This window comes from Equus przewalskii, chromosome 17 (genome assembly GCF_037783145.1).
Source record: "Equus przewalskii isolate Varuska chromosome 17, EquPr2, whole genome shotgun sequence".
Classification (NCBI taxonomy): domain Eukaryota; kingdom Metazoa; phylum Chordata; class Mammalia; order Perissodactyla; family Equidae; genus Equus; species Equus przewalskii.
This window is the reverse complement of record NC_091847.1, coordinates 60,105,768-60,119,728: the sequence shown is the minus strand read 5'-3', so window position 1 is coordinate 60,119,728 and position 13,961 is coordinate 60,105,768. Positions and strand designations below refer to the sequence as shown.

Here is a 13,961-nt window from a genome sequence, read left to right as displayed (position 1 = left end):
TTTGCATTCCCACCAGCAGTGTGTTTCCATTTCTCTACATCCTCATCAATAGTTGTTGTTATCTCTCTTCTTAATTATAGCCACTCTAGTGTGTGTGTAATGGCATCTCATTGTTTTGTTTTGCATTTTCTTGATGACAAATTATGTTGAACATCTGTTCACGTGTTCTTAATTGGCTATTTGTATATCTTCTTTGGAGAAATGTTCACATCCTTTGCTCATTTTTCAGTTGACTTGTTTGTCTTTTTAATTTTGAGATGTAAGAGTTCTTTATATATTCTAGATACAAGTGCATTAACAGATACATGATTTGCAAATCTTTTCTCTCATTCTGTGGGTTGTATTTTCATTTTCTTCATAGTGTCCTCTGAAGCACAAAAGTTTTAATTTTGATAAAATCCAATTTATCTGTTTTTTCTTCTGCCTCTGCTTTTGGTGCCATTTCTAAGAAATCATTGCCTAACCCAAAGTCATAAAGACTTATGCCTGTATTTTCTTCTAAGAATTTTATAGTTTTAGCTCTTATGTTTAGGTCTCTGATCCATTTTGAGTAAATTTTTGTGTGTGGAGTGAGTAATACATCACAAATTATCTAAAACTTAATCCATGGCATTCCATTTAAGATACACAGTTTTACTTCATATTTTATCCTGAGTTTTTTGTTTGTGTAATATGAGAAGTAACCAATTATGTAGGTGATTTTTAAATGAGGTTTGAGCAGTCAGAATATCTTAAATACTTGAAATCCATATGTGTATCCAAAAAAAATTACTTTGTTAAGAATTCCTTTATCAGATTTTAAATCAGTACCCCTTAGAAAGTCTATTATAGTAAGTTATTTACCATATTTATAGATACATGATTAGGCATTGAACCACTATAATTTTTCTTTAAACAAGTATGGACATAAACATAAGTTCAGTAATTTTGATTGAGTTTTATTCATCTCTTTTGGCTTGATATTTTATATCCATGCTTCCAAGAAAAAATAATCACTCTAGAATGATTCTGTTCGAATTTGCCACACAATAGTAGACAAATTTTGTTTGGCCTAACGGTAGGAAGTTACAAGCAGCAGCACGTCGCAGAGTACTAGATCAGCTCTTCAGTGTAGGTCGGTGGTGCTGTAGTTCCTGCTTCAGCCGCTTCCGAAATTCTGTAGTGTTCTTGTAGGCAGATTCTAATTTAAATGGTATATCTTTTCTTACTAAAGTGAGATTTCTCAGAAATTTGTTAGAATAATTCTTAATCTGTAATTCTTATTTTTTATCAGGTTGCAATGAATGTGTATGAGTTGTCCTCAGCTGCTGGGTTACCTTGTGAGATTGATCCTGCCTTGGTGGTAGCTCTCTCCTCACAAAAATCAGGTGACACGCGCTAGTAAATACGGAGTAGTGTTAGTAGTTAAAATTACCAGGGCAGTGTTTATAGGTGTGATACTTATCTGTTTACTTAAATGCCTGCTTTATAGCAAACCTTTTTTTTTTTGGTAGCTGGTATGTATCAATGCAGAAAAGACAAAGATCCCTGTTTTCTGGAGCTAATGTTGTAGCATAGTCATCACACAAATTAGATATTTAAGCCGTGAGACTGGATGAGATTATTAAGGCTATTTAGTGTAGATGCAGAAGTGAGGATGTTCGGGGTCTGGGCCCTGGGACACTGTCAACGTTAAGACTCAGGGAGAAGAGGAGGAACTGCCAAAAAAAGAAAGTGAGAAGAAAGGACCCGTGAAGGAGAAGAAAAACAAGGAAAGAGCACCTTCTAGGAGAGCAGGAAGGGAATGATCAGCTATGTAGAATTAAAGGGTGCTGCTAACAAGAGCAGTGTCAGTGGAGTTTTAGGGGCAAAAGGCTGATTAGAGAGGGCCTAAGAGAGAATACGAGAAGAGGAATTTGAGACAATAAGTATAAAACAACTCTCTCAAAGAGTTTTACTGTAAAGGAGAGCAAAGAAATAAAGTTATAGCAGCTGGAGGCAGGAGTGAAATCTAGGGAAGGATTTTTTTCAGATGGGGAAGTAACAGCATTTGTATGCTGATGGAGATGGCCCAGGAGATGGCAAAATTGATATCTAGAGAAGTGTCCTGTTTTAATTGGACTAGAGCTGCTTGTCATGGAGGGTCTGTGCGTTATTATATAACAGTAAACATTTAAAAGGTTTTAAGGCCAGCCCTTTGAAATGTACCCAGAATGCTCTAGATGTTTCTAGATTTGTTTACAAAGTAAACAACATTTCATCTGTTTCTGGTGCTAAATTATCCTCTCCTACCCTCTTGCATGTAGCCTGGTGTTTGACTGGGTTCATCAGTTCTTTTTTTATTTAACAGTGCTTTGTTTTGGTCATTCATACAGTGTGTTAATTATAGTCATATGGATAATTAGTACTAATACTTAATTTGCTACAGCTGTATTTTTCATAATCAACCAAATTTTTAAAAGATACTCTGGCTCTTATGTTTAATTCTTAGTTACATGTGGTGGTAAATAGTAGGGTAACTGGAGGTTCCCAGATACCAAATCAGTCAAGTGCCTAGAAAACCGACAATTTTAGTACATATTACAGTGAATCTTTTAGAAGAGGTTCTCTCTTAAAAGCCTTAGGGCAATGCTAATTATTTTCACTTACGACTGGTTCTTTCTGTCTTCTAAAATGAAGAGGGTGGAAATACAGTCCACTTCCCCCATTTATATCTTTTAAATAGTAAATTTCTAATCACATTCATATCTATTGTAGAAAAAAAATTTAAGCATTTTTTTATGATTTTGCAGAGTAATTTTGAGATAAATCTTCTAAAGTAGTAAATAGAATTTTCTTGTAAAATAATTTATCATCAGTTTTCAATTAGGAAATTTTAGGATTCTAGTTATCCTAATCATATTTTTTGTCCTATAATCTTAAAATTAAAAAAAGGAAAATTTTCCTTATTATTTCATAGAGGTCCTTGAACTATGCCTAAGTAGTTGATAATAGCCAATAATAATGTATATTATTTCTGTTTATTCTGTATTTCTTATAAGAGAATTGTCATCAGTTCTGTAGAGGCTCAGTAAAATACTTGATATAAAAATTAAAATTTGCTTTTTCTGGTTTAGATTATGAACTCTTAACCAATCTTGAAGAAATACCTTGGTTTTATTTTTAATTTTTCTCCCTTAGAAAACATAAGTCCAGAAGAAGAGTATAAAATTGCCTGCCTCCTCATGGTCTTTGTGGCAGTTTCTTTGCCAACACTGGCCAGTAATGTGATGTCTCAATATAGCCCTGCTATAGAAGGTAATCGTGGTTTAAAATTGTTTTGGCAATGGAAAAGTCATGAGTTTTGATATAGTAGACACTTTTCAAGTAATTGATGTTCTTTTATAATAAAATGGGTTAAGTTCTGCCACTTACTAGCTGTATAAACTTGAAAGGTTGATTTTTCTTTTTCCGGGCGCTAGTTTCCTGATATGTGAAATGTGTATGTGTGAGCCTATGGGTGCCTGAACTTGTGTGTGGCAGGGGATGGTAAGGGAATATCCAACTCTTGGGATTATTTTAAGGACTGAATGAGAAAATGTTTGGAAAGTAGCTAAGTACTTTTTTTTACGTTCCCAAGGCAATGTAAAACTGATGTATGGTTTCTTCTAAGGGTTTTTGAAAATTTACCTATCTAATACAGGCATAATCATTTGGTGCTCTTTTGGCTACCCTTTTTTTTAAAAGCACTAGTCCTCCTGAAAGTGAAAGGAAAGCAAGGCAAGCAGGTCATGCCCTCACTCTGTTTTAATCATGCTACTGTCTATGCAGATTGTGAAGTGGTTAAAGATTTGCCTTCTGTGTATTATTTGACATTTTGGGGTCACACAGAAACCGCAAACTCTGCTTGCACTTTCTCAGGGCACTGCAACAACATACATTGCTTGGCCAAAGCCATCAACCAGATTGCTGCCGCTTTGTTTACAATCCACAAAGGAAGCATTGAAGACCGTCTTAAAGAATTTCTGGCGGTACGTATAATCGAAGAGCAAAACTCATGACATTTTATAAAGAAAATTAAAAATCATAACTATGAGATGTACAGAGTAAATTCTCTTAATTTATTTTTTCTGGAAGGAGAAACAGGTGAAGGCAGGGCATTAAAATCAAGGAGCAGTTAGCGTAGCATTTTTTCCAACTTAGAAATCTCTTGTTTCTAGAGCTCTGCAATGTGGCTTTTTTGCTAAGCTAATGTTTGGACTGCCTTAGAGTTTTGCCTAGGATTTGAAAAAGGAAAAAACATAACAAAGGGAAATTGAAGCAGAGAGAGAGTGCTCCCTCCAAAAGGATGTATTTTACTTATTTCCATTTATTTGGAGAAAGACTGTTAATGATGACAAGCTCAAAATAAGAATACTAATCACTACCAGAAGAGGGTGGTCGTGCTGACTAGCTTCATGAAGCACGGCTCTTGGTTTCTGTGTAAGCAGTGTTCTTCTTTTCCTTTATCAGTGTGCCTTTTCCATAGTTTACTTAAAGGAAAGATGAACACTAGAATATTTGCTGCTTTTTAAGTTAGAAATCCTGTTAGCTTTTTAAAAAATTTTTGTTTTAATTTTTAAAGCAAATATAGTACGGACTTGAAGAGAAAATAACCTCTATTTCAAAGAAAACAGTATTAAGATTTAAAATTTTTCTTTCCATTTCCTTTATTTCCTTCATTCAAGACTTAATGTCCTAATCTCACAGTGTTTCCATTAATTCAAACTCAATGTGAAATTTTCTTCTTATTTGAGTACTAAGAAATATAGTTAATACAGATATTGGAAAGAGAAAAAATCATTTAAATTGTTTTTTTAAAAAAAGACTTATTCTGAAAAAAAAAAAACCAGTTTTGAAGACCAACAGGAACATTTGATTACATTTATTATCTTTGTGTCTACTCATACTTTAATAACTCTAAATTATTGCTTGAATATAAGGACTCTAAGCTCGTCTTATTTGTTATTTAATTGCTCATTATCTTATATATAGCTGCTGAATGATTGCAATGTGTTGCAAGTTGAAGCGTAATGAAAATAAACTACTGGTGAACATTGCATTAAAAAAATTTATTTAAAATGTATGTATACTTTTAAGCTTGCATCCTCCAGTCTACTGAAAATTGGCCAGGAGACAGACAAAACAACAACAAGAAATAGAGAATCTGTTTATTTACTGCTAGATATGGTAAGTTTCATCTTAATTTTTATTAACAAGAAAAAAGTTCCAGTCATTCTTAGTAGTCTTTTCTTGGCATTTTAGTGATTAAATAACAAGAGCTGAAGTATTTTTTTGATCCCTTGTGTTCACTCTACCCAAGCCACCCACTTTCTAAAAATTACTGAGAAGACTGACATTACTTGTATTTTACCATATGATAATCATATCAGAAAATAACAAAATAAAAGATTAGAATTACCTATAGGGTATTCTTTTGTGGATGGTTTTTTACCCTGTTGAGAAACACTTGGGCCTTATACTTTTCTAGTGTATCAATTTTAACTCTTCCAGTTTTACGAGTTTTCTGTTTTCTGACTCCGTTCTGCCCATGTAATATAATTTCCTACAAGTCTTTATACCTAGTCAGTTCCTTCTCTTCACTGTCCATAGACCAGCCATACTTGTTTCTACCGTGTGACTCTCCCTCACTTAGAATAATTTCCTTTACCTGTGGAGATCCATGTCTATCCTAATGATTCAGCATGCTCCGTACCTCAAGTCTTTTTTCCAGATGACTTTCCTGATTACTCTGGCCTACATTAACATTTCTTCCCTTTTGAACTCCTCTAGTATTTATAGCTTTCTACTTAATTATAGTTGGTCTTATGTTTGATTTGACTTTCTAACTTAGTCTTGAGTGCCTGGTTAGACTTGATGATACGGACCACATTTTAAATATGTTTGTATTCTATGTCTAGTATGTTGTTGAGGGCAATGAAAGCGCTCAGTATGTTCCTGTTGATTAATTGATTTAATTGAAAAGTAGTACTGTAAACATTTTGATAGCATACACTCTGGCACATTTACATTTCAGGTTTTAAAGTAAAAGGAAAACAATTTGTGTCTGTTTCCAATAAGAGTAACATAAAATTATGGTTTACCAGTTGTCAGTATATCTTCCTATAATAAGTAACTTGAATTCTGATGCATTTTTGGAATTTTTCAGATTGTGCAGGAATCCCCATTCCTGACAATGGATCTTTTGGAATCTTGTTTTCCTTATGTCTTGCTGAGAAATGCATACCATGCTGTCTACAAGCAAAGTGTTACATCTTCTGCTTAAAATATCTACTTATTGAAGACAAGCACGCATTTTTGTTGCCTCAGTTTTTCCTGTAAACTGTGGAACTATTTTACCTTAAGGCCTGAAAAACAGTTTTGTGGATTATAAATTTCTTTCATATGGTTGTATTTTCTGATCATTGGTTTCTTAATACAGTTGTACTACAGTATACTTGGTTGATTTACGTTGCACATTCACTGAGTTCACTGAAATTATTCCTATAATTTTGGGATATCATTTGTTTGAAAAACATACATTATCTCTATGTTTTTGATATTTGATAATGAAAAAAAAACTTTGCTTGTTTATTTCTGAAAAAGAATTGTATTTAGTGATTATTTTAGATAGTGATATTATAGCATTCATCTGTGTGTAAATTATTTCATATAGGGAAGAGTTCTGATCTGTACCTATGGTTCTTATTGAAAACAAAACTGGATGTGCATTTCTGTGATGTTATGAATACATTTCTACTTTATTTTGAAACATTTGCCAAACTAAATACTAAAACACTGTATAACATTAAAAATGTTGAAGGACTGCTTAGCGTTAGAAGCAGACTATGTCCTGAAATTCTAAAACAGCAGCATATGTTGTTGCTTGTATAAAGCCTAGTGGTAATTTTTAGACTAACTTCCATGGTGCCCTGTTGGCATTAGCACTACCATTGTACCCTGCTGTATAATAAACAATCTTAGACATTTATCAGCTGTTGATACAAATGTTAGTCCCTAACCACTTTTTATATGTTTTAAATTTTTGAAATTCAAGTGTACCTGCCATAACATAAAATAAACACTAGACTGTATCACTTTTTGAATGATTTCTTTAATTTGGGATCTTCAGAAATTTATTCAATCTATGAAAACTTTCATTTAAACTTAGTTTAAAATAAACTTTAGCTTAGTTTAGGAATGTCCCAGTATAGCATTCGATACCAGGTCATCTATTACAAGAGTTGCTTAAAAGTTTTGAAAAACACTGCAGTGGAAAAAATATTAAAATTAGAAAATAAAATTATATAACTTTTTTAATAAAAATTATGAACTAAAAGGAAACTTTTGTGCCATCAGCTTGCTAATTGTATCTGTGATCAAATAAATACTTGAAAGAATGGGAAAAAATTGACTAATTGTGGAACTAGTGAAAATGTTCTTAAGAATTATTACATCAGTCAATAATTAATGGAAAAGATATAAAGGGCCTGTTGCTTGGTGGTTGGCACGGAGGGTGGAGCAGCTCATTTAGTTTGAAAACTAACCAGATGTTTTGTTCTTATTGGCATTGTAAAGACTTTCTCAACAGCTTTGTGTCTGGATATCACATAGCGCATTTGCTGTTCAGGGCTTCTTATGTGTACACTGGTAACTTGTATTAAGATAAAAGAAAGCTGCTATGAACTCAGTTATAATGTTTTTCTTTGTTCAGAGAGTGGAATGAAATTGAGGTGCCACAAGATGATTGTTTTGCTATTTTGTGTATGGTTTCTCCAGTCTGTATTTAAAGCAGGGAATGATTGTCACTGTTGAAAATTTTTAGTGATTCTATGAGAAGTTTTTCAAAGAGAAAGAATTTTTTTTTGTTGAGTTCATAATAGTTTACATCATTGTAAATTTCAGATGTACATTATTTCTTGTAATGTCACCATATTTCTTGTCTGTCACCATGTAAGTGCTCCCCTTCACCCTACAGCCCCCTTCCCGTGGTAACCACTGAGCTGTTCTCTTTGTCCTTTTGTTTATCTTCCACATATGAGTGAAATCATATGGTGTTTGTCTTTCTCAGTCTGGCTTATTTCGCTTAACATAATACTTTCCAGGTCCATCCATGTTGTTGCAAATGGGATGATTTTGTCTTTTTTTATGGCTGAGTAGAGTTCCAGTGTGTGTGTGTGTGTGTGTGTGTGTGTGTGTGTATATATATATACACCCCACATCCTTCTTATCCAATCATCAGTTGATGGGCACTTGGGTTGCTTCCATGTCTTGGCTATTGTGAATAGTGCTGCGATGAACATAGGGGTACATAGGTCACTTTCGATTGTTGGTCTCAAGTTGTTTGGGTAGATAGCCAGTAGGGATAGCTGGGTCGTATGGTAGTTCTATTTTTAGTTTTTTGAGGAATCTCCGTACTGTTTTCCATAGCGGCTACACCAGTTTGCACTCCCACCAGCAGTGTATGAGGCTTCTAAAAGGGAAAGAATTTTTAAATGGAATAGTTTCAAACTTGAAATAGCCTCATTACACAGTGAACAGTTGAAACTAAGATTAAATGCTGCTTGTTTTGAAATATTAGGACCCTAAAGTGGTAATAACTTATTGGTAATGAGATCCTACGAGGTAACGTAGGCGTTTGAGTATGTGCACTTTGATTAGGGTAATATGTGGAAGGGCATAAGAATGTACATAAGCAATTCTTTACCCTTGTTCAGGCCAAGAAAAGACCACTTAAATAGTCACCTGAAGCTTTTCTTGCCCACATTTTTTTCCTCATATACCCAAACAGACTGACTGACTGGTGTACTAATTAATTATTCTTTACAGAGAGTTTTTCTATGAAAAGAGGGGGAGGGGGGAAGGCAAAGGTAACTTGGAGGAAAAAATTAAAATTTAAAGTAAATTGTCAGCTTCTATTTTTAGCATCTTGTTTGTTTTAACTTTTCTTCTAAATTTAAACTGCAACATACTGTTTTTGTTGTTTTCGCTACAATAATGTGATCATACCATGTATGCTAGCCTATAATCTACTTATTTCACTTGATAGTAGAAAAAGCTCTTTGATGTTCTTTTTAATGACTCCATATATACCATAGCTAATTTAACAATTTCATTTGGGTGAAAATTTAGGCCATTTCTTGTTTTGCATTATTATGAATATCTTGCATCTGTATCTTGGTGAACTTGGCATATTATTTCCTTTAGGATAATTTCTTACTAGTAAGATTGCTTGATGGAAAGATGTATACATTATAAATGCTGATACATATTATTAGATTTCCCTCCAATATGAATATATCCATTTTACTCCTGCAATTGTGTGTGTGAGTGTAATTTCCTCCACTATTTCCGACACATCTTTGCCTCTTCAAAAGGTGAAACATAAATCTTGTTTTATTTGTACATCTTTGTTTATTAGCGAGGTGAAATATCTTTTTTATGTATATTGGTTGCTTTTATTTAATGAATTGCTCATTTTTATTCTCTTTTTTTCAAGTGGAGTATTCAAATGATTTTCTTTTAAAATACTAATGGAACGCTTACTTGGATTTATAAAATTTTTTAGTACATGTAATTAGGACTTAAAACAATGCCTATACCATCTTGAGTGTAGTTGATATAACTACTAAAATATACTGATAATGCGTAGTAATTAATGTTAGGGTACAGCTACTTTGGTAACTGAATTTTAATTAGCTTTTAGAGGTATAGGACATTTATTTCCAAGTCCAAGTTAAGAATAGCATTAATATAGGAGAGATATATACCTGTTAAAAAATGAAAAGATGTCCAATTTAAATATATGAACGTCAGAGTGGATTGCAATTACACCAAGATTCTGATTCCTTTACTCTAAATTTATACTGTTAAATAGGTGTATTGTAAATTATATGTTAAGCTGTTTCAGGAAGATGCTGTTTGTGTGCTTAGATGCTATATGTAGGAGAGGGTATATATACCAATTTTAACCTCATTTCTCAGAGATGTCATTTTGAAAACTTTATGTTCTCAAGTAAAAAAATCCACCAGTTAGAAGGCAAAAAATTGTGTAAGACTTTCCTTGCCTTTCTTACTAATAGCCTGGTATACATAATTTTCAAAAAAGAAAGGAGAAAAGACCAAAAAAATCACTCTCTTCCTAAAGTGTTATACTAACCTTTGTCTTCCAATTAAATTACATCCTCTCAAGTTAATTTTTAAAGCTCTTTATATTTTAATGTTTTTGATAGAATTAAGTTTCTCTCATTCATTCCACCCCAGCCTTCTTTTTATGGAAAGTTTTCCCATCTTACAAAATGCTTTGGAACCTAGATAAAGTGGCCTTTTTGTTACTAAATATACAAAGGAAATAGAAATCTCTATCATACTTTATTTTAAATGTAATGTAAATAGTTCCTTGAGAGGAAATTACTGCCTACGTGTCATTAATTCACCTTATCTTTATTTACTGTAATCCTTACCTTCATAGATTGAGCTAATACAGGATCTCTGGTCACAGAGTGTCCTCTGCTCTGTCAATTTGAGAGCATATGTCTGTACTGTTGGGCACGTAAAAGATGTGTAAGATCTTGCCCCTGCCTTTCAGGAGCTTTGCACTGTTTAAGTGAACTTTGTACCCTTTAAGTCATATTTTAGTCAGCTGATTATTCTAGTTGTGCTAGCGCTGCCAATTTTTTAATCCAAGAAGGGTGGAAAAAATTCTGGAGTTCAGTGCCATAAGACTAGGGCTCTGGTATTTATTCAGGAAAAGAGACTGCTGGGAACTTACAGGCAAGAGAAGGTTGAGTCCAGAAAAAAGTCAGAGTCCGGCTTTATGGACTGTACTTGGCATAGTGCTGTGGAGATAGCTGTGAGGACCTGATGCAGTGGAACAAGTTTTGGCTGGATGAGGTGAATTGAAGCTAGCAGTACCCCGACCTGGTCTTTCTATTTCCCCACCTAGTAAACAGTGCCTCAGAATTGAGGTGAGGGCTTTCCTCCTTTTCTGTTAGACCCTTATTCATTCCTTTTTTGTTTTCTTCTTTTCTCCAACTTCTCTCTTAATTCTCCCTTCCTTCTCTTTGCCAGAGGTAATCATGGAACTTGGCACATGTGCTTCCCATAGCTTCCCATTCTGGATCCTCCTGTTAGTCATTGGCACTCTTGTAATCATTTTCTTATACTTTTCTATTCATTCTTTGAGCAAATATTTCTAGATGTCTTGATATCATGATGAGCAAAATAGAGGTCCCTTTTTACAATTGGGTTTGCATTTGAATGATGGAAGACAATAAAGGAGCAAACTTCTCAAAGTGACAGGGACATATTAGAGTGACAGGCCAGGGAGTGGGGGAGAGAGTCACTTGGGGCACTACTTTAAAAAGTGTCATCAGGGAAAGCCTCTGTAAGAGAAACATTTGGGCTGGTACAAGAAAGATGAGAAGGAACCAGAAATGGGTAGAGAGAACACTGAAGGTAAAGGCCCAGAAGGCAGGAGCAAACTTCGCATGGATGAGAAGTAGGAAGAAGTGTAATACCAATTAGCATTTCTGTCACAAGGAGCGCCTGAGGCTCCTTTAGGAGCCTCATTGGGCTAGCCAGCTCTTTTCTTTTACTGGTCTGCCTTTCTTTCTTTGTTCTTTGCTTATGTATTCAGAGTTCACAAATCCAATCTAAGGTAGGTAGATTATAAAGAAGGAAATGAATTGAATTCACAGGTATGTTGTGTTATTGATCTGAGACTGGTAAAGTCTGTTATACACTATCAGGCCTTCTGAACCAAGCTCGAGTTCTATCAGGCAGTGAACCATAATCTATTTGTTAATTTACTTGTAATCATGCCCACCCTTCTATTATAATGACTTGTCTTTGGGAGACTTCAGCTGTGTTATTTGTAAAGACTTTTGTGAATGAATAATCCTTAAAGTAGTAACTCCTTCCATCTCTCCTTTATCTCTTCTTTATAGCCACTTGAACATGAACCATCATTTCATTTGATGGCCTTGGCCTGAATTTCCAAATAGACAGCATGCCCTCTTTTTCTAAAGATTTGCCATGACCTCTGTCTTTGAGGAAAAGAATTTGTTTGAAATTTTGTGTTTTAATCTTTAGTGCACAATGATTTTTGAGTTATTTGGTTTTGTTGAATTGAAAGAAAAATTAAGTAATATTTATTGACTCTACTTGGCTGTTATTTTCAGTGTGGAAAATTGCTTTAAGTATGTTAAAATTTCATTCTTTCCTGTGTGAAAAGAACTTTCAGACACAGTGCTGTTATTAACAGCAATGCCTAACTCTGAAATGTTTCATTTCCAAGAAAAGTTTTCAAGCTAAAAATAACAAAGTAGGACAGATTAGCAATCTAAAGTCAGGAACCTAGCCACAGAGGGCCATGTCTCATTTTTTATGTAAGAGCACCCATCTTGACCCTTACTTACTATACTACTTTTTTCTCTTAACTTCAGGAGTAAGATGGATGGACAAATTCTTGTTGCAGGAGAATTCTAGTCAACCTCTTAAATGAGGTCCACAAACCTGGGAGATATGTGACCTGGAGATGGAACTGTATTGGGTATGCAACCTTGGTGATTGCCATATCTTAACTGTGATGAATGGCTGAGTCACATTCATATATATTTACCAAATGCTCAGTGGCTGAGTCTTGAAATTAATATTTGGCCAACACCTAAGTTGAAGATTGCCATCATAGGATACAAGCTTCTAGAATACATGAACAAATATGAAATTTTATTTTAAAATTTTTATATAACAAAAGTCATATTTTTGAAATCTAATATAGTTCAGAATCATTAATTTCTTAGCTTTGTTGCCTGCTAATAAGCTCCTGCACTCATGTTAAACTACTCATTTAAGATAGTTACTTTCAAGTATAGAGCAGGTAACAACTTATGGTAAGGTTGCTATGAAATTATTATTAAGATTTGCTTTTTCTCCATTAATAACTAAGTTAAAGGCATTTCTTCTTTAACTCCCAGAATTGAAGATTTGATGGTTAGTGATATAAAATTTCATTAAAATATTCTCACAAACTGAAACTTCATGTGCTCTGGAATGATGTTTTCAGAAATGAACCTAAGATATGTTGCCCTTATTGTTTTCTAATGTTTTTTCAGTACACTTACTGGATCACACAGTTACTAGAGAAAAAAAAATTGTCCATAAACTGGGTTCTAGAAATGTGGCAATGTTGTAACTGACTCTCAAGATGAAAATATCGCTTTTGAATTCCTATTTGCATATGACTTTTAATTGCATGCACACCAATTTCAGCATCTTCTCTGGAGTAGAAAGAGAATCTTTACTACAAGTAACATGTAAGAAATACTTGCATTCTAAAGGCACGTTCACACTTAAACCAATGGATAGTATTTAACATACAAAGCAAATAGGGAGATTTTCACTCCAAGTTACATCTAAAATGCTTATCTTTATTTGAAAGTGAATATTCAATTATTAATAATCAGGGTGCCATGCTAATTAGGCATGACTGTAACCTGTGTAATCACATGGTCATTGATTGCACACAAGTTGTGGGTGCCAGTAAGCACGTTAAAGTAGCCAGCTGTCAGACCTTGAAAAAGCTGAGTCTGAGGAGCAGATAATGCACAACTTCCCAGGCTGAAGCTGAACTTCAGTTCATTCCTAATTCTTAACTTCAGCCAAAATGAACAAGGGTCTTTGTGTGCAGCCTGAGGCAGAGCCCAAACTGGCAGAACTTGAGATGAGAGGGAGGGGAAATTTTCAACTTGGCTGTTAAAAGAAGTTTTGTCCAAGCCAAAAATGCTGGCTATAGTAATAATACAGCAAACGTTTGTTGAGAGTTCACTATGCACCAGACATTGTGCTAAGTTTTATCTAATTTAATCCTCTAAGTACTGCTCATTAGTTCTCACAATAACCCTACGTGATAATTATCCTTGTTTACTGGTGTGGAAACTGAAGCTCAGAGAAGGTGAGTAACT

At 34.2% G+C, this 13,961-nt stretch overlaps 1 protein-coding gene across 6 annotated transcripts in view; it reads left to right on the top strand.

Moving 5' to 3' along the window:
- The window catches only part of NCKAP1 (NCK associated protein 1), a 94,585-nt gene extending 87,494 nt beyond the window's left edge, over positions 1-7,091 (top strand). For 4 of the 6 annotated variants that reach the window (XM_070580388.1, XM_070580387.1, XM_070580386.1 and 1 more), the window contains 5 exons: positions 1,274-1,367; positions 3,160-3,276; positions 3,880-3,989; positions 5,098-5,187; positions 6,167-7,091. In XM_070580388.1, the coding sequence (XP_070436489.1) occupies positions 1,274-1,367; positions 3,160-3,276; positions 3,880-3,989; positions 5,098-5,187; positions 6,167-6,283 (528 nt within the window). In that variant the 3' untranslated portion in view covers positions 6,284-7,091. Of the gene's footprint in view, positions 1-1,273; positions 1,368-3,159; positions 3,277-3,879; positions 3,990-4,992; positions 5,188-6,166 lie in introns of all 6 variants that reach the window. The other 2 variants (XR_011528467.1, XR_011528468.1) reach the window with 1 other exon arrangement.
- The last annotated feature ends 6,870 nt before the right edge of the window (positions 7,092-13,961 follow it).